We start from the raw sequence: 26,471 nt of genomic DNA, 5'->3' as shown, positions 1-26,471 counted from the left end.
AATTTAAACAAACACATAATTTCAGTATGTCCAGTATAGTGATTGTTACATTTTACTGCCATCTGAAAAATATTCCTAAATGTAGCCAGATAGCACTCAAACCACATAAAGGCGCTGCTATCCAACCCAACTAACTTAATTTACTTTAAAGAACAGTGTGATTGACCATATCAAAAGCTTTTAATAAATCACTAATCAAGGCAGGGCAATGCTCTTTTGTCCAATGAACAAATTACAGCATTGACCATTTGGCAGGCTGCAGAGTACTGTGCCCAGGCGTAAAAGCAGGCTGATAGAAGTTTAAAATACTACTGAATAAAATATGAATAAACTGATGAATAAGTTGAATACATTTTCCTAAGATTTCAGCCAAGCAAGAAAGCTTGGAGATTGGACAATGATTATTTGGGCCAAAATATAAGGCTCTATCCATATTAAGTATGAAATAAATATGAAAGACTCATAGAATAAGAATTAGCAGTGTTTTTCCTTCGGACAGAGCGTAGCACATTGGGTAAGGAACTGCGCTTGTAACCAAAAGGTCGCAGGTTCGATTCCCGGGTAGGACACTGCTGTTGTACCCTTGAGCAAGGTACTTAACCGAAATTGCTTCAGTATATATCCAGCTGTATAAATGGATACAATGTAAAAAAAAAAAAATGCTATGTAAAAAGTTGTGTAAGTCACTCTGGATAAGAGTGTCTGCTAAATGCCTGTAATGTAAAGAATATGCTTGCCTTGTGTGTGCAACCATTGACTAAATTCTACCTCATTTTCTTTGGTAAACCATTAGCTTAATTTTGTTTGTTCCATTGTTACATTTGTTATATATGCCTTTTTTGCTGTTTGTTTAACTAAACTGTGGTCCTTAGCTGAGCTCTGTCTTTTCTTACGTAATTTAGGTACTTACCCCATTCCAACACTTTGCTGGCAAGTTATCACATGTCTGTACAGACAATCCAGAGCAAAATAAGAGAAACAGGGGGTGAAAGCACACGTGCTCAAGCAGGTTTATGCGCTGACGGCAAAGTTTTGGTATGGGCTGTGACGACAGCATTGCTTCTGTATTAATCTGATTAATTGGGCTCTAATGAGTCTTTAAATATATAGACATGAACAGGAAACACAAATAAGATATTATTTTAATGAATGCAATATGGAGCCATGCAGCAGATTTGACTTGGGTGTGTGGCAGGCATGCCAAATTACATTTCATGGCAGGAAACATTTCATGGCATTCTGCAAACATGAAACAAAACATACAGCTACTCAGATTGCCAGAATACTCATCTTAAAAACTGTAACCTTTTCAGGTGTCCTAAAGACAGTATCTGGAGACTAGAACTTTCATAAAACTGGAAAAAAAACAGTACAAACTTAAGCTGGTGTGGAAGTATAATTTGCAGCATTCATTTTATTACTTGTTTTTAATTCAGTTTGAACTAATAGTAGAGTAGGAAAATGAAAGAAGCTGGAATAATGTTCTGTGGAATGTATGAAGTGCACATTTAGGTCATTGCAAGGGTAATTCATAAATACTTGGCACAAACACCATTCACAGTTTCACTAGGTCATAGAAGAAGCACTGTGTATTTTAATAGTACTAACTGAGTTAATTTGTTAAATACTTATGATCTCTGTCTAATGCCAAATTGTTTCATTTTGGCTCACAATATATGAACATTTAGATTTATGCATTTAGACTAGCAAACTTAAGTGAAGATGGAAAACTACACATATATATATATATGAGAGAGAGAGAGAGAGAGAGAGAGACCACAAAAAGACCATTTGTGCATTAGAATTATTTCGTGAAAAGTTATTGTTTTTATTTCAGTTTCATAAAATGCAACAATTTTATGCAAAAAAGTGCTAAAAAAATTCTCGGTGCAGCTGACTTTCTTGTCAGGTTTTTGTCTCAGGCACTGGGTGTGCTGTTCACAGAATTTACATAGATCATTCACATAGTTACAAACTACTCTTGTTCAAGTATTAAAATCTTTATACATATAATTATACATTAAATAAATAACAAATAAATATAATAAAAGAAGATACGGTGGATGTTTCAGCATGTTTTCCCCATAGGAGTAAAAAAAAACACTGAAAATAATTATAAAAATATATTTAGTACAATAAATAAATAAATATAATATTAATAAATATTTCACAAATATGGTCTACTTCCAGTGGATTTACTTGTTTTACTTTTTTGTCTATTTTATCAAAGTTCAGAGCTTCTATCTTCAGAGGTTCTTTCTTTCAGAATAACAGTGGGGTTAAGGCCACTTTGTCTAGATTGTGAGGTACTGGAGTTGATAGTAACTGAGCCCGCATCTTTTACATCAGGCACGTGAAAGGACACCACTGGGCAGGACCCCTTCAAGTTATTGCACACCAGCTTCTGCAGGGAAGCAGTGTTAACAATTTCAAAACCAACTTTGCCACCAAAGGTGCTAGGCTTCCAGTACTCCGGGGAGCAAATGGGGTTTCCCATGAGTCCTTTCAAAGAATATGGGGCTCCCAATTCCACCATGGTCTCTCCAAAAATGGCATTGGGCCTGGGCTTCTCCACCAATAGGGCAGGATACAACTCCATTGCATCAATGTCTCCATACAGCTCTTCGAGTTCTGTTGCCATCTCTGTCTCTCCTGCAATATGGACACATGAAGAGTTGATGTCATTGGTCAGGCTGTGTTCTCTGTTGTTGTTGCATTCTTGTAATTGTCAGTTTATCCTTATGCCATTTATGCATGCCTGTATATGCACACATAGTATACAGACTGAAAAACTAAACTGAATAACGTGTTTTCTTTGTCTAAGTAAACACAATAAAAATAATGGCATTACATGTTTACCAATCATAGGGAAGAATTTTGGGAAATATTGACGTTCATGTGACTGAAAGTTTACATTCTGAAATGTATCACCTGTCAGTTCTTGGAATGATGTGTAGGGCTTCAACATGAAGCGTTTCCTGTACTCATTCAGTGACTGATACCGCATCTTCCTGCTGTGCTCAATGGACTTCATGGCAACCATCATCAATGCTGGTGGAAGATTATGACCCCCAGCAACCTGTTGGTAAGGAGAGAGAAGCAGGTCAACTACCAGAACCGATCAATATATATTTATAGGCCTCTATGTAAATCCCGGCACTGGAGTGAACAAAAACTGAGATTCTCACCCTGCCTGCAATCTGCTTGGTGAAGGACTCAGCCAGATTGTGGATGCCATGGTCCGTGACTACGGAATTGTTGAAGAGAAACTGCTTGTAGCTGTAGACCTGGTCCTGGATGTGGAAGGCGTCAGGCATCAGCGGGTGCCAGTGGTAGAGGGTGTTGAACTCGGACGAGATGCGGTTCTGGTACTGGAAGCGCTGGTTGAACAGCAGCTCGGGGTCGAACTTCAGCTTGAAGTGGTACCCACTCAGATGCTGCACGTAATCCTCAATCACGATTTTGATAGTCTCACCTGCAGACGGAAAGGTGCCGCTTAGCCCACACCTCGCATCAGGCTTTTCTTTTTTGAAAACCTCCCACACGCTATACCCCCCCATCTCATCCTCTATCCTTAAACCATATGTAGAAAACGTGAAGAGATCCAGCTCTGCAGTACACCAATAAAACCGAAGCAGCAAGGCTGCCCGTCGCCGTGATTGGTTATGGCCGTGGTGGCCGTGTCCAGAATGGGGTCACTCACCAATCAGAATGAGGCGTGTGGTCTGGAAGAGGCGCTCATCGTCCCAGGTGGGGTGCTCCTGTTTCAGCACGTCACAGACCCGGTTGTGCTCACGAAGCCAGATGGTGGCATACATCATGAGTCCTGGGATCAGCCCAAATGCTTCATGGCCCACGGCAAAGCGGTGCTCCTCGGGGACATGGGGAGGATAGTGCATGTCCACCTGGACCTCCTTCACTGTAGGAGGATACACTTCCCCATCCACCACCTACAGAGACAAAAACAACCCCTGTCAACACAGCCTTCATACAGCTTCAAGATATAGTGCTTGATTTCAGTTAAAGTTTCCTTTCAGATGATTCCTGTGCATTTTCACTTTTTGGGTCCAGTTAATATGAAAGTTACAGCCAGTTCCATTTTTTGTGATAACAATAAAAAAGAAACACACATTACATAAGTGCAGACTATAGATATTTACAGTCACAATTAAACAGTCACAGCCCTTTATCTCTAAGTTTTAAGTTCTCTAAAGCTGGTTGCTGTGAGACTCCATACCTGGAACTTGAGCTTGCCATCCTTGAAAAGTCTCAGTTTGTGCTGCCTCTCCAGGTTACCTCCATATATGTGACTTAAGTCCACCTAAAGGTAATACACAGAACAAATGAAGACACCTCTGCCATGGAAAACTATGTAAATGTTTTAAAATAAACATGTTTGCATGTGCATATGGATTATTTGCTTGAATTTTACTCACCCCATGAGCGAGAGATGTGGTGAAGGCTGGCCCACGTTTTACGTCTGATTTAAAGAACTGGTGTGTGAAATGCTGAGCGAAGAATGCAAACATTAGACTGGTGCCTTGAGGGTCCGGGATAAACTTTTGCCTCAGTAGAAACTTCTCCATCACCAGCTTAACATCAGGCAGTGCTTTCTTACCTGAGAGAAAGGAAAAAGAGCACTAGATTCAGCAATATTGAAATCAAATAATTAGCCAATTAGCAACAAAAAAACAATGAGGAAAGTTAAGGATGTCTACATATCAAGTGTAACTTACATATTTTACATAGCTCCACATATCAGGAGTTGAATGTCATTTATATTAAAATAGTAAAACCGGAGGTTTTATCTAATTAACTACATGTTCAATTTTGTAATAGGCAATAGGTTTGCTGAATAGATCATTCGTAATAGGTTTGTGGATCAGAGACAGGCCCTGGGGGAACCCATATAGTCGTGAAGCATATAATCGTGAAGCATTCATGATGTCATAACAATTATATATACTTGTAAGCTTTAAAAAATCCTAAAGAACCGGTATTGAGACTCACCCGCAACTCCCATGGGTGTTGGGCAATCTTCAGGTACAGGCGGTAGGGTTCGTGTGTAATAGGAGAGGTTTGAATACGCTTCCCAGCTTTTGTAACCATAATCTGAATTGTAGGTAGGAGGGCTGTCGATCAAATGTGCCCGGGCTGCAATATGAAAGATAAATTAAAAGTCAATCAGATCCCCAGAGTAGATGCTCAGTCAAAATCATGTATCCTGACTGAAATAATAGTGCATTTGCATTTAAACATTTGTGGTTATTTTACTGCGCACGTTTTACATACACAACTGTTTTAAATAAAACATAAATTAAATTGTTTAACATTAGATAAAGCAGGGTAACAGATAAATGTTTTCTCATTTCAGTAGAATATGAAAATCTAACATCTTCAAAAATAAAATATACAAATATGAAATTGTTTAAACTTACAAGTCAATACATAACGCATGATACCATCCCTTAAAATCGGAATGTTGTTCAAGATATTCCAGAATCCTTTAAAATGCGTTAGAATATAATGTACAGTGTTGGGGGTTGGCTTCAGCTTGGTTTTAATCCACGTCAAAACTTCCGCTGTCAAAGAAAAAGTGAAACTGTCAATGGATTTCGAATGCGCACTTTTAAAAAGATAATCACCAATATGTTGTATGAAACAATAGCTTCCTCTTACGGGTGGTACAGTTCTCGCCGTAATATCCAGTTCTTGTGCAGTCGCACTCATACGATTCGGCGCCTCTCGACGTGCACACACCCCTGTTCTGGCATGGCATTGAACAACACGGATTGGCTGCAAAGTACACGTATGGTTTAAAAATCATCTTTTCATTGTTAATGCACATTAGCCTATATGTTCCCAACCTTGAATGTAATAGCCTAGCCTAATACACCCCCTATTATACGAGAATGTGTAATAACATGCGATCAAATAATGAAGAAGCCATTTGTGGCATTATAATTAGCCTATATTTGCGCAAATAATCTTACCTCCCTTGCAGGTCAAAATCTCCGCAGATAGAAGAGCAACAAAAAATATGATTTTGTTCATTCCAATGCCTTCTCTTCACGGTGCGCCTTAAAGTTCCCTAAAGTTACTTCAGTGGTTGTGAATGAAACTCTCTGAAGGAGTGGAGATTTATAGGCGGTATGTGGGCGGAACTTCAGTAAGCACGTACGTGTAAAGACTCACATAATGAAAACCATGGATATTAAGAACCGTTGTGTTTACACGCTTTTTGGGTCATACATTAAATATTGTACGTTGCTACGTCGATTAATATTCTGATGCCTTCAAAATAGTATAGCTATGCAATTAGCGTTCCCAATCAATTATTTGAGATAGGCCTATAATTTACTCAACAACATACTTCACAAATGTTATTACTCGTTTATGAGATATTTATAACAAAACTGTTTCATTGTGCGGACAGCTTCCGTACATATGTTTAAGTATCAAAATACATATACGCTATACAGTATAACACTTCGTATAGTATAATTATTGCCGCACTGATTTATACAAGCCTAAGAAAACAAAAAAATGTTAAAGTAGGGTAAATATAACAGTAAGCAATACTTGTTTGTGAAGACACATTGTACTTTTAGTTAAAAGTTAAGGACAAATGTTGATTAAATCCCAGCCTACGTTAGCCAGGTTGATGTAGCCTATGTTATTTATTTATTTATTTTTCATGTATCTGTGATGCAACTGTAAGGCAATGGAGTTGTAAGGACAGAAATTGTGGTTGACTTGTATAAAGCTCATTGTAGTAGCTAATTGGTGTGGAATATTAGGTCATCCTTATAATGTAGCAACTGGACAGCGTGTATTACAGATTTCATTAAGTTCCAATTTTCTTGTTTTCAATAATGAAGCTTTTACTTTAAGAATGTAAATATTCGGCTATGCACGTTATACCTATAATGTGCCTGGTTTCTCTTCAGTGCGATTTCAACATATTATAGTGATGGTTCATGCACAACAAGATTTAATTCAAGAAAAGGCCTAGTAATGTAAATACTAATGCAAATTCTTGACTACGCCAATGTAATTTATATATAATTTACAATAATCTTTGCTAACGACCCAGCTACATTTCCTTGCAAACTCGAAAGATAATTTTTCCAGAAGGAAACAAATGGGTCATGTAAAAGATTATTTGAAAACTTGTGAAAATGTTCAAATACCAATTCTAATTGTATTTTACCCCCAAGTAAGCATTCCAGTAATTACTCGTAACTCATAACTTCCCTGTGCAATTTATGTTTTTTTTTTTTTTTCATTGAAAATGAGATGACTGATCTCAGCGAAATTAGAAATTAATTAATATTGAAATAAATATTTCAGGGGCATCTCGATCTACGCCGGCGTGATGTTTGCTTGCCCTCTTGTGGATTTGGGTGAACATACCAATTCAAGTCAGTACGGCATCTGCCTACTAGTTGAAACTCCAGCGCTTTTGAATGTACATTAGCACGCTTGAAATCGTGCACAAAATTAAAATGCATGCTATTCTTAAGTGATGGATCATAGTTATTGTAGGCTATATTCGTCTTTAACTGATCGCAGCACATAAGACACCTATCTTGCCTGTTTTGGCTACATCTATATTTTTACGAAACCAGTGTCGATTCAAGTTCAATAGTCATACGTTTTGGGATTAATTTTAAAACGGAGATAAAAAATAAATACATAAATAATTTTAAAAAAAAACACATTTTCTGTGGTTTGAGGCAAGGCAATTGGACGTATTTCGCTTTAAGGAAACATTCTGTCTTGTTCTGTTCATGATGCACTGGATTCGGATGTGACTTTTAGCACCTCCTCTTATACACTGGTGTATTACAGTTTGTGCAGAAGGAATTCGAGTTTTCAGGATTTAGGTTTTCCCTATAAACACAAGGTAAGTGGCCATATGTTATTTATGAATAACTGCACATTATTCGAATTTGAAGGTAACCATAAATGTATTAATTAAACATAATTGTACCAAACAGTGCAACGATAACTTTGCCAACGTTTGGCTGCAGTGTCACTAAACTGGTAGCTGGAAAGTGCAATTTTGTTCTTTAAGGACTGAGGAAACGAAGACAGACTTTCCTTTTGTCACCGATTACCGTTGTGCATTCTGGTAAAAAATAAAAATAATAAAACAAAAATTTTTAAAAAATTAAAGAGAGAAACAAGTCTGTCAGGAGCCCATGATGCAATGCTAATGATTTATCTTGATTAGCACATGCATTTCCAATGAAATTATATTTAATTGAATTTAAGTGGTGCATTTATTTAACCGCTTGACTGGCACCAGTCTGTATTCAGTATGAAGTGGTTTTTATTTGCATTCATTGGGTTTTTTGTTACTGTGAAATTTTCAATCAATGTTGTCGCACAATATACCGATTGAAAGTGTTAAAGTCTGGTTAAAACTCTGGTTAAAACTGTTTCTATCGCTAGTTAGAATCGTTACTATCCCAGTTGATGTAGCGATAACTTTGCAAGGGTACAGTAAACAAAATAGTTTACATTAATAGTAACTCAGAGAAACATCGATAGAACCATTGTTTACATACCAAGTCTCTAAGAAAATTATCATTATCTCTGTTTCTTCTCAGCATACAGAAGACTACTGTCTACAGAGGAAATGTTATTATATCCCGTTTATACAGATTTTGAACAAAAGAAGCCCACCTACAAGGTTCTCTGAACAGTACTGGCCAAGTAGTCCTCAGCATAGCCAATGGCAAGCAACTACTCTACACAGACAAAGAAAATTCTCACCAATACACAGCCAGCCAATGACTATTATAGTGACGAATGAGCATTTCAGCCAATTAAATTACGATTCTAACGGAATATAGGTTGTAGGCTAGCATAAAAGGAAAAGGACTGTTTCTCCTGTGTAAACAAACCATAACCTTGTTAGTATTCACGGGCAAAAAAGTTCTTCATAACTAAAAAGATTGTTGTTTTACAACTAAAATTTATTTTGCAATGCTTAAACAGAAGACTCGTGAAAACAGACAGTGAAAACAGCTGTGACTCCACAGCAAAGGATAGATTCAATGAAGGACTTGATCCAGTTCTAGGTCGGTGAACATATAAGTTAATTCTCAAAATGATGGATTTAGATATTTATTTATTTATTTTTTTAATAAAAGTTTTATTATTATTCCATACGGTTCACACTTTATTTACTTTAAAGTCTACTTATAGACAATAAATAAATCATAATTAAATAATATTTCAACCATTAGTAAACTCTTTGTAAGGCAGCTACTTGTCCATGAAACAAGCAGGAGCTGAAGATGGCTGCAGTACAGGCCTGACAGAGCATCACCAGAGAAGATACTGTGCTCCTGGCAGAGGTGGACATTCCAGGGGTCAGAAAGTAAAGGTCCTGCCATGTATTTCATCCACCCCTGAACTCAGCCAGCTGATTTAGCTCTACCTCCTGGCTGAAGAATGCTCATTAGCAAATCCAGGTGACTGGAACAAAATCCTGGGATGAACTTTTACTTTCTGAAACTGGATTGTCCACCTCTGGCTCCTGGTGATGTCTATGGGTCACAGATTTCAAGCTGTCATTTCATGCAAAGGATATGCTCCAAAGTACTGAACATGATTACTTTCATTTACGTAACTTTAATATGTCCCAAACAGTATGGTATATATACAGTGAGCTCCGTAATATATGGGAGAAAGACATTTTTCTTTCTTGATTTGGTAGTAAAAAGCTATTTTTCTACTTTTTCTTAGCAAAAGAAAATTTTAATTTGAAGGCGTTCAAATTCATTAGAAGTGCATGCTTTGTACAAAATAACAGTGTTAAAAAATAAAATCTATGTTCATTTGAATGAGCCAAGTTCATTTATTGTGTGACTAGTCATGGCAGCCAATTGAGAGTTGTGGCTTGATATCTATACCCAGGGTCTGGAGACTTGGAGGTTGGACAGTGTGGAGTGGATGTGTCCTATGACTGGCTATGTCGTGCATGGATCCATATCAATATATTATTGTGAGTAAAAGAACACATTATATTTTACACAGACATGCCCTGATGTCTTGGCTCTAAATTGCTGGTCACAATTTGAGATGCATGTTGCTTCACCTTATTGCAAAGGTAAGACAAGGAGTAAAAGCAGGGGAAACTGGTACTACTGATTAGAAGCTAAGTTTAGCTTCCAAAGTCTTTTTCTCCTCTGTCTTGCAAACATCATCGCATACACAGTGAAATGTCCAGTGTTAATTCAACTCTAACAGATAACATTAGGTCCCAATGTGTAGTGTAGTGCGCATGTTTTGCATACAATAAACTTTACCAAAAAGCCTTCGGACACACTTTTATGTTTGGCCAAATAGATCTGAACGACACTTTGGCATGGTACTGGGTTGGTATGTACTTTGTTCTATACATTTACAAAAATATGTACATTCTACTGTGCTATGTAGGGGAGTTATGGTCCCATAAAGGACTGCACTGGAAACAAGCGTGTTCTTGTGTTATGTTCTGTTCTTCCAAATGTCTAATAGCTTTCAACATTCAGCTGTAATGCATTTTTTCTAATGTTGAGTAAAATCTGAGAAGTTATGTGACTTTTCTGTGATATCTTAGAAATATTTTGATTTTCACTACATTTCTTATTACTTTGTAGGTGGAGCAGCAGTACTCACACAAGCTCAAAGTGACTGTGGCTCGGGCTGAGAATGTTACAAAGGGATTGCTGGGAGACCTGCGTAAGTATGGTATTTTAATGTGTTTTGTTAGCTTGAAATGTTTTATGCTATGCATGACAAAAGTGCTCAATAAGTGTTCTACACAATGGTGCCAGTCATTTCAGAAGTGGGGGACGGAGAAAAACAGGTGTTGGGACTCCTGAGATATTGATGTACGCAAATAGCCACACACACATACACACATTCTCTTGCGCACACACACACACACACACACACACACACACTCGCACATACTTACTAGGTAATGAATGGAATAATAAGTACTTAACTTGCTTTTTGCATAAATGTTATTCCAGATATCCAGATGCTTGTTGTAATCATAGTAACAGTAACTACAGGCTCATTTTTTGTTTTGTTTATTACATTTTGGAAAGATAAAGAAAATAAACAAAATTTCCTCTGTAAACACTCTGGGGCATTCTTTAGCATCTAACTTCTGTCTTTTCTCTGTCGACCCATCTGGATTAGACTCAATTCGTCCTGTCCTGTTCCTCATCACCATCCAGCGTGTTACAAACCATCCCTTAAAGATGCACTCCTCTGAGTTAGCACTTCACACAGTATAACTCAACAGAGACACTTCACACAGTATAACTCAACAGAAGGAATATTAATAAATGAAAAATCTAAATATATGCCAGCCTATTTCTGGGCAATCAGACATGAAACATATCAGAATTAATCATTTAATAATTAGGCTACATTTGCACATGTGAACAGTGTTTTGTAATGCATGTTTCTTAAACTTCTCCTTTTGAGTAAACTGGAAAACCCATTCAGAAGAATTCATTATGTTTTAAAAATAGAAACTTAGTTAATGAAAAAATAACACACTGTGTCAGACGTGAATGGAACTGTAAGATTCAAGCAGAACAGGTCACGTTGTAATTTGACTTTGAATGTAAGTCAGGGGATCAATTTTCCAATAATGTCAGCTAAGCCTTTAAGTTGTTTAAAGCTTTGCTTGAGGGTTTGAGCTTTAAATGTTATAACAGTAAAAACCTGTATGCTTCTTGAGATTTTTCAAATGTTCTGAACATAGTTTTGTGTGTGTGTGTGTGTGTGCGCATGCATGCATGCATGGGATAACAGTGGACACACCAGACCCCTATGTTGAACTGTTCGTCCCATCTGCCCCCGAGGCAAGAAAAAGGACTCGGCACATAAACAACAATGTAAATCCAGAGTGGAATGAGACATTTGAGTTCATACTTGACCCCAACCAGGAGAACATGCTGGAGGTGAGATAAATGCCATTGTTGAGCAGTCGGTCAAGTATTGTTAAAAAAAAACAATGATTTTTACTTTCTGCTCCAGTAATGCCACTTTTTATTTTTGTTCTTGTGTGGTTTCTTTGACATTTTTCATTCAGATTACATTGATGGATGCTAACTATGTCATGGATGAGATGCTGGGGACTGCATCATACGCCATCTCTAAAGTCAAGGTGGAACAGCCCGAGTTAGTTCTACTTCCCATTGGCAATGTAAGAGTCAAAAAGGCTTTCAAAGTTTGTATGGCTCTCCTTCTCCCTAACATATTAATGCTCATCAATTCTGCTCTTCTTTGGTGGCTTGAAATTCATGTTGATCATGCACTGGTACTGTCATAGTGTTTATGGCTCTGGCTGTTGCCTCACTAACGCTACGCTGCTAAAATCACTATTTTTTCTTATCTTTATTAGTTGGTGCACGGGTAAGCCATACTTTTTAATGATCTTAGTTAGTTGGTCCTCACTGGGTATTTGACTTTATCAGACTGCAACAGCCTCCTTCCCAGTCCAGACCTATTTTAGGTTGACAGTTTTTCAAGTGATTTGTTTCCTTCGAAATAACCCCCTCCCTCTTTTGTGTTGTTTTTATAGACAACCAAAGTGTATCTGGAGATGTCTCTGGAGGTGTGGTAAGTATCACTATAATAAAAATGACCTTCTGCTCAAGTCCAAACCTATCCAGAAATAGACAGTTGATTTTATAGATGCTAACGAGACAAATAGTATTTGTCAATATCTACTAAGGTGCCGCAGCAGATGTTTGCACTGGCAACATGAGAGAAAACGGCATCCCTAAAATTAGCTTTTGGGTTAATGTGCATGTATTTTAGGGTGGTCTGACTTTTGGACTGCCGAAAAAGGGAAAAAAGCAGGTGCTAATTTCTTTCAGGCAAAAGATCTGCATGGCATCAGTTGCCATTGTTCTGCGTGGTAAGAAGAAAGTCGGTCTAAACAGAGTATCGCTTTTTGGCATGTCAGAGGAGAATGTGAATAACCTACAGGCTCCCAAGTCATGCCATTTTCCAGTTACTGGATGATCTGGAGGAAACTACAGAATGATGTCAAACCATCCCTCCTGAGACAGAACTCTTCCACGCTGCATTTCCTGGCTTATGACTCATTCCAGCACACAGTCACAGCTTCAGCTTGCATTCTGCAGGAAGCACTTTCAAATGCGCTGTCGCTGGTGTTCTAAATCCATGCTGCGTGGAATGCCCCATTGCATCACACTTCTGAATAATCGAGTGGCCCTTCTGGGAACCAAATGAGGATTTTATACCATTGCTAATTTAAAACTATAAAATGCAGACAATTAAAAAAAATTAACAGCTTGTTAAAATTCTGGGAGTGCAACTGTGGTTGGAACGAAAACCAAATTTTCTGACAGTAAATTAACCTGACTTCTTAATTGTGACCATTTTCATTAAAAGTAGTCTCGGGGTTGTCTGTCAGTGTGTGGTGTTTCATTTCGAGGTGACAACAAGGCTTCATACTGTCATTTGCGAGAACTTGCTGCTCCTCTGACACAGTGTAAGTGAATCCCAAATCTAAAAACCAGTATTTTAGATACCGGCATGGCTTCTTGAGGGGTTGACACGTTTCTGTTTGAGAACCTTTCCAGGGAGACAGGAAAAATAAAAAGTCTAATAAAGTAACATTTTAATTTCAAATCACAAGCATGACATTTTCTTATTTTTATTTTGTTGTCTTTGTGATTTTTATAGCTGTTTTCAGTGCTACAATATTCAACTAATATTAACATTGAGGATTCAGCTTAATTAGGCTTTGAGATCAATGTCTGCTCCCCAACAGCAACCCCTCAGGGCGCTCCCCCTGGTTTGAAAACCCCTGCTCTATAATAGGTCTACATTTCATTAAAAGTCTTATTTCGGCAATTGTTTATTGTAATTAAGGTACAGTCATTGGCGGCACCTTTTTTCTGCGTACTAATGGTATTGACTGGTCTTCAGGGGGAAATGAGTCCTCATTGAATGAGACTGAGTCATGTAAAATGACCTAGTGAAAATGCAGTCGAGTTCGAGACAAGACTGAGACCACTCAAATTTGGACTGGTCTACTGTCTCATAACACTACCAGGGATAAGTCATTTTACTGTATTACAAAACAAAAAAAGCACACAGTGCTTTCACTACAACAGCTGTTGTGATTAATTGCAACTATCACTTTATAATAACAACAGCACTTGAGCAGAGTCTTATGGCAGATATTAATGACTTGCCAAGTCCAGGCCTCAATGGGGCCTCACAACTTCCTGTCTCAGATTCAACCGTTAAATTAAAGCCCGATACAATTAAACCAATAAACACTCACTCCATCCCATATGACAAACCCATATTTTGCTGCAGAACGCCTTCAGGTGTTGGACCAATGGTTGTATTATTTCACTGTGTGAACCATAATGAGCCTATCTGACATGGCCCTGCCCCCACACCATCTGTTTGCAGTGACAGTGTGCATGTGACAAACTGAACGTGACTGTGTTGGTGCCTCATGTCCTCAGCTCCTCCATGGATCTGCGTTTCAGCCTGGCACTGTGTGACAAGGAGAAGCTCTTTAGACAGACACGCGGGGAGAGGGTCATGCTGGGTATCAAGAAACTGCTGAACACAGAGAAGGCTCGCTATCTCCCCACCTCTCTGCAGGAAGTAGGTCCAAAGATTTCTTTTCAGCACTTTGAGCACCTTACTGTCTCCCTGAACTTGAATGCTAGGAACAGCCCTTAGTCTTGTGATTCTCTTGTTTGAACTGAGCCTGAGATGCAAAACAATGTGTTTTCTCAGAGTGGTAGCATAATAGTTTTGTTGCAGCGTCTGCTTTTTAGAACCAGGCTTTCCCATTGACCTCTTATTTTGGCTCGCTGCCATTGGCTCCAAGAATTTACAGTTGTAACATTGGCTGTGCATCCCAGCATCTGCGTTTGGTCTGGAAATCTAAAGCCACGAGCAAAGTAGTCGGTAAATCAACTCTTCCGGGAAGGATAACATTTGTTCCAGAGTTTTTCAGGCACCAAGTACACTAGTTGTAGACATGCTATTCTGAATGATAATGTTATGTTTGGGTATGATGGTTCACTTTTTAAAGAATAAGTCCGCTGGGGGTGGAGGATGAGCGCAGAATGGCGGGTGCTTTCCACTTTTCAAAAAAAGGAAGTGAAGTCACAACTGAAGTGGAGTGTCAGTAACAGCACATTGTTTATTCAGGTGCCAGTGATCGCCATTATGGGGTCTGGAGGAGGCTTCCGAGCCATGGTGGGTTTCTCTGGGGTGGTGAAGGCCTTGTACGAGTCTGGAGTGCTGGACTGCGCCATGTACATGGCAGGGCTGTCAGGGTCCTCCTGGTTAGTGTGCTCTTCCATGTTCCTCTGTCGTGTAGTCTGTGCCAGCCACAGCACATCTGTAGTCTACTGTGTACCAGTTTGTGCCATTTACAGACCACTCTGTCAACTGCATTCATTCTGTGGCCTTTTTGCCGATTGCTAGTGTTTTCCTACTGCTGTGATGTTTACCATTTTCTCAATTGCTTCAGCACATTTATCCAAACATAAGGCACTTTTGTAGAAAAGATGACATGGCCCCAAAAACCAAACTGCGTTTGCCAAAATAATACATTTTATCTACAAAATGCCCTAAGGCCCCCCAAAACGTTGAATATGTATGACAAAATCAGACTCTGCCAGAACAACATAAGTTGGCATCTCACAGAAAGTGTATCAGTCTTTACACAATTGGCTAATAAGTACTCATGACAACTATTAATAAATCCTAATCCTGGCTCCCCAGTTGAGTGTGTTTCACTCTTTGATGCTATATTATTTAATGGCATAGACATTCTACCACACCATGGGCTGTATTCTCGTTTGGTAAAGTGATTTTACCAAAAAATGATCAAAGATGTGTCCCCTTTTTCATGCTACACATTTACCTCCTGTGCCACTCATGTTACATGTACTTCCATCCAGCACTTTTTGCGCCTTGTATCATTGTCTTAATGTTGTAGCTTGTAGTGCCTCCTAGTTTGATTTAGCATAGATTAGCTCAGAGCAATGTTCATTGTGGGAACTGGACTTGTTCATGGCTATGAATCACTGTACAAAATTAGCATTTTACCTTATTGGACCTGTGTGTTGTGGTTGTTCCAATGACCTTTGGTATGCACTTCTTGTTTGTCACTTTGGATAAAAGCGTATGCCAAACAAATGTAATGTAATATAGTGTGATACACAGTTTCACCAGTTTCACAAAGTAGCATAGATAATGCACTGCCTCGTTCTGTGAACAGCTGATTAAGCAAGGTCAGTTACATTTGATGGTATTCCCGGAATAATTTTGTTGTTTTACCAAAATGTAATTTTCCTCCACAGAAACAGAAGGCTTTGGTTTATTCTGTTTTGTTCTTTGGATCTCTGAATCATACTGTAAATATCTGTGTTACTGTGAAAACAAATCAAGGTGAAAATGGCATAAGAAATGCATTATTGTTCACTACACTTTCTGCCCATTCTTTCCTTAGTTTTACTTGTGCCATTCCTGCAAACACCAACTCCTAGGTGACCCCGATTATGCATATATAAGGACTTAATAAGGATTGTTAACTGAATGAAGGTGCAAAAAGGTTTTGCATATGCGTAGAAGAGGTTCAGAATTTTAGGAGCAATTTCTGTCCATTGAGTTCAAATGCTTCAGTTTTGTTTGACTTATTCAGGTAGGGTATAGTCAGGAATAAGTGGACCATAGTTTAATTCAATGAAGTGAGAGTAGTTGAGAAAAACCTTAAACAAAGCACTGTAGACTTGTGATAACAGATAACAGTGGACTACATTACAGTTTAGGAGCTGCCTAGTTGAGCCATTTCAAACTAAACTGTATGAGTCTTACATGTGCATATCACAAGGTCTTCATACAGTGGGGCCTTAAGATTTCTGTGATATTTGTGGTTCCTTGTTGTTTTCGGCTGGGGGTGCACTGTGTCTTTCATTGATACATGTCTGTGGGTACCGCAGGTACATGTCTACGCTGTACTCACACCCTGGCTTCCCCACAACGGGCCCCAAGGAGATCAACCAGGAGCTGATGAAGAGAGTGAGCTGCAGCCCACTCCGGCTGCTCCTGCCCCAGCACGTCAAGCACTACATCCAGGCCCTGTGGGCCAAGAAAGCCACGGGGCAGCCCGTCACTTTCACCGACATCTTTGGCATGCTCATCGGAGACACGCTCATTCCAGGGGTAAGGCCCTCTCACCTCCAGGAAACCTGGTCTCATCCCTTTGCTTCACCACGGGCAGACTGTGGAAACTAGGGCCTACACGTCAACACAAAAGGGCGTGAGGCCAGGCTAACGATTAAATGGCTGACATTTAAAGTATGGGGTTGTGCGTGGGTGGTTATGTGACTATGCTCGCCTTTGCATCGATAGGTTGACATTTAACCAGAGTTATTCGAAAGGTACGAGAGAACAATAAGGTGGCTGACATTTGTAAACCATCATATATGAGAGGAATGTTTTAGTGAATCTCTTGTCCTCATCACCTGTTCACACCAGTTCCTCTCTGTCTCTGTAACAGGTACCTACAGTATTTCACAAAATATGTTACATATTATTATGAAAGTAGTGTGTGCAAAATTCATAATACTATATGAATGTACCATATTGATTTGATTTCATGTCAGAAATTGCATTGTCAAATAAGCTTCTTAAATATTATTAAAGTGAAAATGTATTAAAGTGAACCATGAAAGAACTTGATTACACATCCATTCCAGATAAATAAGCTGACTAAAATGTAGTTTTTGGGGTTTGGTAGTTCATTGATTCAGACTGCTTTCCTCTGCTTTCCAGCGAATGGACTGTAAGCTCAGCCAGATGGCGGATAAAGTGAGTGAGGGGCAGTGCCCACTGCCACTATTCACCTGCCTGCACGTTAAACCTGATGTTTCAGAGCTCATGTTTGCAGGTTCGTATGTGTGTGTATGTGTGTGCGTGTGTGCGTGCGTCTGTGTGTGCATGTGTGTATGTGTGTGTGTGTGTGCGCATGCGAGTGTGTGTAGATGTATTTATTCAACCAACAAAATTATTTGTATTTGTATTGATATAAAAAGTGGGTGGAGTTTAACATGGAAGCTGCATTAAATGCCAAAAATCCCTGATTTTTACTGGCAGTGCTCTTGTTGAAATATTAAAGCATTGGTTTTTACTATGCCATCAATAATAATCCAGTTTAACAAACAATTGCCTATAGGTTATATAGCCAAAACAACTTTTATAACACTGAGGTAAACAAACAGTTGAATCAAGTTTCAAACATCAAAACATTGTTCCTCATCCTTACTATCATTACTAGCATTACTGAAAATGCTTTTATAATAAAAAAAAATAGTTCTGCATTATGAAATACTGTATTACATAATTTTATTTTCTAAAACTACAAAATGTAAGGCTAATATGTTTTGTTGTTTATTGTTTGTTAATACTTTTTCTCCTGTCTTTGTTGAAGAACCCACTTTACATGTATGTTTTATTTGCATCAGCTTGAATAAATGAAAGGTAAAAATAAAAGGCTTCCCTGGGTGGAATACATATTCAGCTATTATGCTCTTACTCTTATTGAAACTTCCCCAAGTTGCACATGAACTGCGAGCAGTGTAGAATGTCTGTAATGTTTTAACTCTAAAAAGGCTGCATTTTCTACTACTATAGTAGAACAAAATGCTTTTGCTATGGTGAAATCCCTCTGGGGTAGATGGATAAGGCAATGATTTATTTTTAAAAGATTTTAGTTTTGAACAATCAAGGTTAAATTAGTTCCTTTTGCAAATAAATACCAAATATCTCTACCATGTGGATGATAGGGTGGGCAATTTTATCTTCAAGGGGTGAGCAACCACTTTAGCTTGATTTAAATAGTATATGTGTTCATTTCCATTGACAGACTGGGTGGAGTTTAGCCCGTATGAGATTGGAATGGCCAAATATGGCACCTTCATGACACCAGATCTGTTTGGCAGTAAGTTCTTCATGGGCACTGCGGTGAAGCGTTATGAGGAGAACCCCCTGCATTTCCTAATGGGTAAGAAACGCAGACCTCTACTCCGTTATTCAAACTTATTCCCTAAGATGACTTTGCTCTTATTTTATGTGGAAATTGGAAATTATAGGAAATCAGATGATTAGGTAATCAGTAAATCAGTAATTAGGCAGACAGATGACAAAGCCTTATTTATATGTAACAGTAGTGTATGTATTCTCAGTATTTTCTGGTCACATCCTTTCACTGGAAAACGATGATTCAAACAGAGCTGAGAGACTCAGCTAACTAACACTTGGAAGAGCGTGTTTCCATTGCCTATGTTTAGGGTAATCCACTGCGCCTGTGGCAGTGCATCTGTGGACAGTGAGCTTTGCATTTCTGTGAAGGGGGTGGGTGCAGGAGAGACTGTGTTAATGCTTTTAGCTATGGATCACCAGGTTACATCTTTACTGATGAACCTATAGATAACTGCATGCGTGACCTTTTTACTGTAACTGATGAATGTATTCTGCAACAGATTTTCACAAGGTCCCTCAAATTTCCCAGAAAGGATAAATATAATCCTGAGAAAACTCATGAAACATTTGTCTTGATGCCTTGCAAAACACAGTTCATTAATTGTTTAAGAATTAAACCCATTTAATATGAAACAAAAATAAAAGTAATTTTTGTGTATATAGCATAGTGGAGCATACACAGTATAGGATTCATGACAAAGAAACATTACTGTTGAATGTTGAATAATAGCATAAAGATGCTAATAGAAAATGTAAATATCCCTGGATGAGGTGTGCTGTCTTGATGTGTGCCCTGTGTGTTTTACAGGGGTGTGGGGTAGTGCCTTTTCCATCCTCTTTAACAGAGTACTGGGGATCAAAGGGGCCACAGCAGGCGGCACCATGGAAGAAGAGCTTGGTGAGAGACGTGTCACCTCCACTTTGCCACAGTGGCCACACCAGTTATTCTAAATGACTGTCCACCAAATTCATAAATCAACAGCACAGTAAGGTCTTTCATGTGGATGAAGTATCTGCAAATACCACAGGCATGTATAGTAGTGCTTTACTCAAGACGCAAGGCCTTTGCATGGCATTCTCTCTCTTAAGCTGTTCCTGCCATTGTTTTTGATTGACTGTTGTTCAAATTCTATTTTTAGAAAAATGCAGATACTTAGTGATTTATTACAATGTCACAGAGATTATGTGCTACAGGGGGATTTCCTCAAAATATATTTAGCCTTTCAGAGGTAAATGGTAAATGGACTGCATTTATATAGCGCTTTTATCCAAAGCGCTTTACAATTGATGCCTCTCATTCGCCAGAGCAGTTAAGGGTTAGGTGTCTTGCTCAAGGACACTTCGACACGCCCAGGGCGGGGTTTGAACCAGCAACCCTCCGACTGCCAGACAATCGGTCTTACCTCCTGAGCTATGTCGCCCCTTGGGTGTGAGGTTGGGTGTGAGTCAAAACATTACAAAACGTAACCCGATACTAACCTGAAGTCTATTGTGATATTTCTTCTAATAGATTTCCGGTGTTTAATGTGATGTGCAGATTAAAGGATAGATAAAGCACAAATACACACACTCACTCCCACTTCTTGCACATGAGTTTTGACAAGCAACATTTTTTTGTTTCCGCAGAACAAATAAAGCCGGAGCACATTGTGGGAGAGGAGAGTCTTGACAATGAGGAAGAACAACATGAAAGTGAGACCAATGCCAAAAATAATTACATTTATAGTATTGCTGTATATCATGACTGTAAGAATTGTTATGGTTAGTCAAGTCCATGGCTATTGAGGAAAAGCTAAACATTGGTGAATAAAGTGGCCAAAAACAGAGTGAGTTCCAGAGCCTAAAAGGATCAAAGGGCACTTTATAAAAACATTTATATCATTTATTTTACATAACAAGGAAAAGCAAATCCTACATAACCTAGGACCTGAAAAAGAGAAAAGGTGATGCCAACATAAAGTCTTCCAGGACTGAAGTCTACCTTCCCCATTTTAACCTAACCAAAACCACAAGAACCAAGAAAGCCACCTTCTCAGCAGCAAAGCAGAGAGAGAAAAGACAGTGGTGTGCTCGGGCTTCAGTCTTTATGGAGGATATGCCATTCACCTTGTAGGGCCTATGGGTAAAATGTCTCCAAATCAAACTGTTTTGAATTTTTCCTTTGACCAAACAATTTGAATTATAGTTGTGCTAAGCCGTGCCTGTGAATTCCTATATTTTGATAACAATAAAATGTTAGGTATGTTTCAGGCACCTATCACTGATAGGCTGGAAAGTCTACCGTAAGAACGTCTTGCCTTTTTCCTTCGCAGATGAAAAGATGTTAAACCAGTTTCATTCTTTAATACATGAGAGTATTATTAGGCTACAGCTAAAGCTAGGAAGTATTGTGACCTTAATTACATGTATTGGATATATTATAATGAAACAATCAAAACAGATCAGGTTAATTAACTTTGTACCTTTATTCCTAAACTTGCGTTTCATTTACATCTCTAGCTCTGGATAGTCATTTTTAGGCTCAAGCTATCTAATGCCATTTCATTTTACTTTCCTCAAGGCAACTGACTTTTATTAAAGCTCAGCATTCTTATATTTCCCAGTTTAATTTATACCCAAATAGACTATTAAAATCTGTGAAAATTCTTGTCAGAAATTGCCCAATCGGGAGTGGAGGACGAGTACCACCAACGAGCCCAAGCCAGCTGGGTGCAGCGCATGCTCACCTCCCTCGTCAGCGACTCCTCCCTGTTCAACACCCGCGAGGGCCGTGCAGGGAAGGTACACAACTTCATGCGGGGCCTCAAACTCAACACTGCTGTGCCGTTCTCCCCCTGCGGAGACCGTGTGTGCCAGACGCCAGTCGAAGACGAAGGGGATGCAGTCACAGGTCAGAAGCATCCCTGATGTCAGTCTGGCACATGGAGTCTGTTGTCCTGGCATCCTGCTTCTGCATTGCTGAGGTGCTAAGGCAAAGCATGTTCTTAAAGAAGGGTCAGTAGATGCAGCCTGGTCTGAGTGTTCCTAATCCAATAGTCTTGTTTAATCCAACGGATTTACTTCCCCCTCTGATGGGTTTCATCAGAGGAACCTGATTTCTTTATAGAGGGCATGAGGACTAGACATAACAGAGAACACAACAGTATATTTTCTTTTCCATCATTTTTTAAAAGCTTGTCAAGATAATATACCTGCCTTTTTGCAGATACTGTAGACATTTTGCTGCTGTGGCATTAACAATCCACATGGCTATGCAGATCTACCTCCAACAGCCTGTGACTGAAATTTCATTTGCGCAGACCCAGATGAATTTGATTGCATCTATGAGCCCCTGGATGTGAAAAGCAAGAAGATCCATGTGGTAGATAGCGGACTGACCTTTAACCTGCCGTACCCCTTGATACTGCGGCCACAAAGAGGAGTGGATCTCATTATTTCCTTTGACTTCTCTGCTCGGCCCAGTGACTCCAGCCCTCCCTTTAAGGTCAGTGGCCAGTCTAGAAGGGATGATAGCATATGCATATAATTCATTCATTCATTCTGCGTCCACCATTCTCTGAGGTTCTTCTGCATTGTGTTAACTGTGCCTAAGTAGTGTTGGCTAATTAGCTCATTTTAGGTCTCATGTTTGCCATTTGAAATGCAATGCTACCGTAACTTTTCATTTAGTGATGGGTACAAAGAACAAGTCAATAAATGCTCAAATATTCTGATCAGTCATTCAGCTTTCAGACACATCTCTAGCTTCATTTGGTAATGCTAGCCAGCCACCTGCGTATGCTAGCTTCCCAGTGTAAAAGCTGTGATTGCTAGTTAAATATCCTTGTTTACTGGATAAATACTATGTATGTTTGCGTAATGTTCACAAAGGTCTATTCCTACTGAAATGTGTTTCATTTTATTTTGATATTTATTTGCTTATATATAACAATGCTGAATTTTAATGAACGATATGGATGACTTTTAACCGTTAGGAGCTGCTGTTGGCAGAGAAATGGGCCCGGATGAACAAGCTGCCCTTCCCAAAAATTGACCCTAAAGTGTTTGACAGGGAGGGCCTGAAGGAGTTCTACTTATTCAAACCAGAGAGGGGTGATAAGAACTGTCCTACTGTCATCCATTTTGTGCTGGCAAACATACATTTCAGAAACTTCAAGTATCCAGGTGGGAGTTAACTTTGCATCTATTAAATTTGACACCTCATTTATAAAACCCTTTCTCAACCTGGAATACTGTATTTTTGAGAAAAGATGTTTTTTATGTAAGTTAATGTTGCCTGTAACCTGTACTAAGGTTTCACTAGCTTTTACTGCATTACAAATATTATGTACATTAGTGCTGTGAATAATTACATAAATATGAAACTGTGGTTTAAAATATTGCCTGCACATCATGCAACTTTCTTGAATAACTAATATACAGTATTTTAAAAGTATTTCTTGGAAAGTTTACAAACTTTCAAATCTGCTGTTGAGATATGTCATACAGATACTCTTCAAGCCAAGAATTTCTCACAGATCTGTGATAACAGTGTGTAAACATATGATAGCGAACACTGGAAAGACATACAATCAAAGATCAAAATCTTCCTTCTTGAACCCACTAATTTATTTTTGAGGATCATGTCTCCTTCTTTACATTGTGTTCTCAACTTTTTCCTGAATCAGATGTGTCAGTAAAGGGAAAGATACATGAGATAAATCATTCTTTATGGTAGAAGTATGGTATGTATGGTATGGTATGACAGTATGGTAGAAGATCATTTGAAAAGATAATTGACTTTTGTGTGAAGGAGTTCCTAGAAACACTGAGCAGGAGAGAGAGTATGCCGATTTTGACATTTTTGATGACCCCGAGACACCTTACTCCACGTTCAACTTCCATTACTCCAATCAAGCCTTCACCCAGCTTCATGACCTGATGGAGTTCAACACCCTCAACAACACTGAGGTCTGTCTGCCAACATGTTGTCACAGCGGTGCTATTATTTTGTAGGTGTGCAAGTAAAGGCAAGTCAATTAGTCTCTCTATATAACCGAGGTAGCTATGTACGTTAACGACAGAGCTTTACACACCAATACAATTTAAAATAAATTTTTTAAAACCCAGGGATGTCTAGTACTAAAACAATGTAAAGGATACATGTTTCTGCTTAATGTATATGAAAGGGGACAGTTTTATTTAAATTATGCTAGAATGTATGATTTGCTTATGCATTTTCTTATGGCTATGGGTGTTTTGCCAGTTGCCATTGCTGTGTGGGTTGTAAGAGCAGGGTCATATCAGTATAGCAGTGTGCTGTTCTGGAAGTGACTCAGAAGAACTATTATTTGCCCCTTTCCAGGTGATTAAGACTGCAATCAAGGAAAGCATCCTTTACAGGAGGGAGAACCCTTCTCACTGTTCTGTCTCTCTCTCACTCTGTGAAATGCATAACAAAAAGTTTCTGAAAAGAGAGTCTCATGACACAACCCATGTTTAGCTGAAATAATGCTGACTTGCCAATGTCTGGTGAATCCTATTACATTTCGAAGTATTACAAATGGGATTCGGATTCAAATGTTGGTCAGGCCATGCTTACCGAGCCATGCTCATCATTAATGCATGTAAATCCTTCCAGGAGTCGAGAGTGCTCTCCTGTGAAACCAGTTACTTGCTCTTCAATATTCATATCTAATAAATAATAATGTAACAGTATTTTAGACTTTCAGGGAAATTACCCTCATACCAAATGGAATTCCATTATATGAAATGATATATTTCTTTTTAAAAATTTAATTAATTTTATTTTTCATTTCAGAAAATGCATTGCTTAAAACAACTTGAAAATACTATTGAAAATATAAGTGCCACACATCCATCATAAGATGATCTGATAATATAAAAATAGAAGAGAAACTCTTCCTCAGACAACTGAGTGCAGGATGGGATCAGACTGGGTCAGCAAGAACTGCATAGAGAGGGATATTATAGTAGAGATGTGGAAAAAAAAGTCATATGGTCAGATGAGTCATCCTTCACCATATACTGTACATACAAGTTTATGTACATTCTCTTACAGGTTATTTTTTTCTAAGCAATTGAGCAATTTTACATTTAGCATTGTCTAAGGCTGACTTTCACTGAGGAGCAGACAAAGCCATGGAAGTATTAAAACTGTTGTATTAACTGATATTATTTTTACTGTCTGTGTTATTTAAGTATACATGGTATTCACAGCTACAGAGATTTTTTACACAATCCTTAATCATTTGCTCAGGACAGGCTTAATGAGCCAGGTTTGTATGGGAACATTTAAACCCAAGACTACAGTGGGTAAAATTACACTGCACAGTGGAATTCACATCAAGGCCCGCTGTTGCTTCTGAAGGTTTCCAGCACACAATGGAATTTTACGCAGTCAATCAATTGAATATATTATTAGCTTCATAAAAAAAGAACTTTGTTTGACTTTAGATTTTGCTATAGTAATTTTACACCTTTTCCACTGTGGAGAAAATTTACTTTCTGTCTCTATTAGCGTCACACTAAAAGTATTTTCTATATTTACATTTGTATGGTCGTTTCTGATTATGTGATCTAAAAAATCAATAATAAAATTATGTTGTAATCCTATGAATATTTTAGACGGGAGATTTGATAGTGGGCAATGCTTTCCCACTGATTGAAAAATGACAGCATCTGCACACAGAAATAAAGGTACAGTGGAGGTGCATTTTTGTTCTGTAGGGAACAAATTTCCCACATGTACCCAGAAGGTACAATAATTTTGTATTTGGGTAGTAGGTACTAATAAGTACTTTTTACAAGCAAAAAATACAAATTAGCTATGTATTGCTGGCTAGGGATACAATTTTATGTACCTATAGGGTACCACCCCAGTGACAAACGGTTGTACATTTTTAGACACTTTTTCATACCTTTTTTCAGTATGTGTGCAGATTATATGATATCTGTCTACTATAGAAGCAAGTTTTATACTTGACAGTTTTTTGTTAAAGGTCAAGCTCTGTTCAAAGCAAATATAATCTGCCCTATTTCAGAATATTTCATAAATTCTGAAATTACTGTTTTCTTCCTTTTTTAATCATAAACCATGTTTTGATGTACTTTTGATGTACAAATATGAGTATAATATGGTATATTTGACAAAGCAGTTATCTGAGTGCTGCTATTTGACATACATCGGGTTTAAATGTTCGGAACTAAAGAGGATTGCTTTGCAATTTAGGATCGCCATGGTAGATTAGTTGCTTCCTCTGTAGCCATCTTGATTATGTAAATATTTCACTTAGGATTAAAAACAGGGAAAGATGAGTCACTCCGAAGTGCAATATGTTGGCTATTCACGGTTTCTGATTCCTCAAGTAATCCTAACACATTAATCTGGATAATTT

General features: G+C 38.4%; 2 protein-coding genes across 2 annotated transcripts; one reads left to right on the top strand and one right to left on the bottom strand.

Annotated features, from left to right (window-relative positions):
- Positions 1-1,814: 1,814 nt before the first annotated feature.
- On the bottom strand, positions 1,815-6,110 carry ptgs2b (prostaglandin-endoperoxide synthase 2b). Its single transcript, XM_035412652.1, has 10 exons — positions 5,994-6,110; positions 5,680-5,796; positions 5,439-5,582; positions 5,011-5,154; positions 4,437-4,618; positions 4,238-4,321; positions 3,704-3,950; positions 3,189-3,475; positions 2,932-3,079; positions 1,815-2,652 (listed from the first exon to the last, which is right to left on the bottom strand). The coding sequence occupies exons 1-10, from the start codon at positions 6,052-6,054 to the stop codon at positions 2,225-2,227; spliced, it is 1,842 nt and encodes a 613-aa protein (XP_035268543.1). The 5' UTR covers positions 6,055-6,110; the 3' UTR covers positions 1,815-2,224.
- A 1,721-nt stretch (positions 6,111-7,831) lies between these two features.
- pla2g4ab (phospholipase A2, group IVAb (cytosolic, calcium-dependent)) lies at positions 7,832-25,384 on the top strand. The gene is made up of 18 exons (XM_035413131.1): positions 7,832-7,909; positions 9,934-10,021; positions 10,659-10,740; positions 11,833-11,981; positions 12,113-12,226; positions 12,605-12,642; positions 14,535-14,679; positions 15,235-15,371; positions 17,034-17,256; positions 17,869-17,983; positions 18,959-19,096; positions 19,883-19,972; positions 20,701-20,766; positions 21,728-21,964; positions 22,374-22,558; positions 23,049-23,238; positions 23,867-24,024; positions 24,419-25,384. The coding sequence occupies exons 2-18, from the start codon at positions 9,989-9,991 to the stop codon at positions 24,554-24,556; spliced, it is 2,238 nt and encodes a 745-aa protein (XP_035269022.1). The 5' UTR covers positions 7,832-7,909; positions 9,934-9,988; the 3' UTR covers positions 24,557-25,384.
- The last annotated feature ends 1,087 nt before the right edge of the window (positions 25,385-26,471 follow it).

Source organism: Anguilla anguilla, chromosome 4, assembly GCF_013347855.1.
Source record: "Anguilla anguilla isolate fAngAng1 chromosome 4, fAngAng1.pri, whole genome shotgun sequence".
Classification (NCBI taxonomy): Eukaryota; Metazoa; Chordata; class Actinopteri; order Anguilliformes; family Anguillidae; genus Anguilla; species Anguilla anguilla.
Note: the sequence above shows the minus strand (reverse complement) of the source record. Positions and strands in the feature narration are given on the sequence as shown.

Coding starts and splice junctions, on each gene's coding strand:
- ptgs2b (XM_035412652.1), bottom strand. CDS start 6,054: ATGAACAAAATCATATTTTTTGTTGCTCTTCTATCTGCGGAGATTTTG. Junction 5,583..5,679: donor CGGCGAGAACTGTACCACCC/GTAAGAGGAAGC, acceptor TTTCTTTGACAG/CGGAAGTTTTGACGTGGATT. Junction 5,155..5,438: donor CATGCGTTATGTATTGACTT/GTAAGTTTAAAC, acceptor TTCATATTGCAG/CCCGGGCACATTTGATCGAC.
- pla2g4ab (XM_035413131.1), top strand. CDS start 9,989: ATGTCGTGCATGGATCCATATCAATATATTATT. Junction 15,372..17,033: donor GGGCTGTCAGGGTCCTCCTG/GTTAGTGTGCTC, acceptor TGGGTACCGCAG/GTACATGTCTACGCTGTACT. Junction 17,984..18,958: donor TTCAGAGCTCATGTTTGCAG/GTTCGTATGTGT, acceptor TTCCATTGACAG/ACTGGGTGGAGTTTAGCCCG.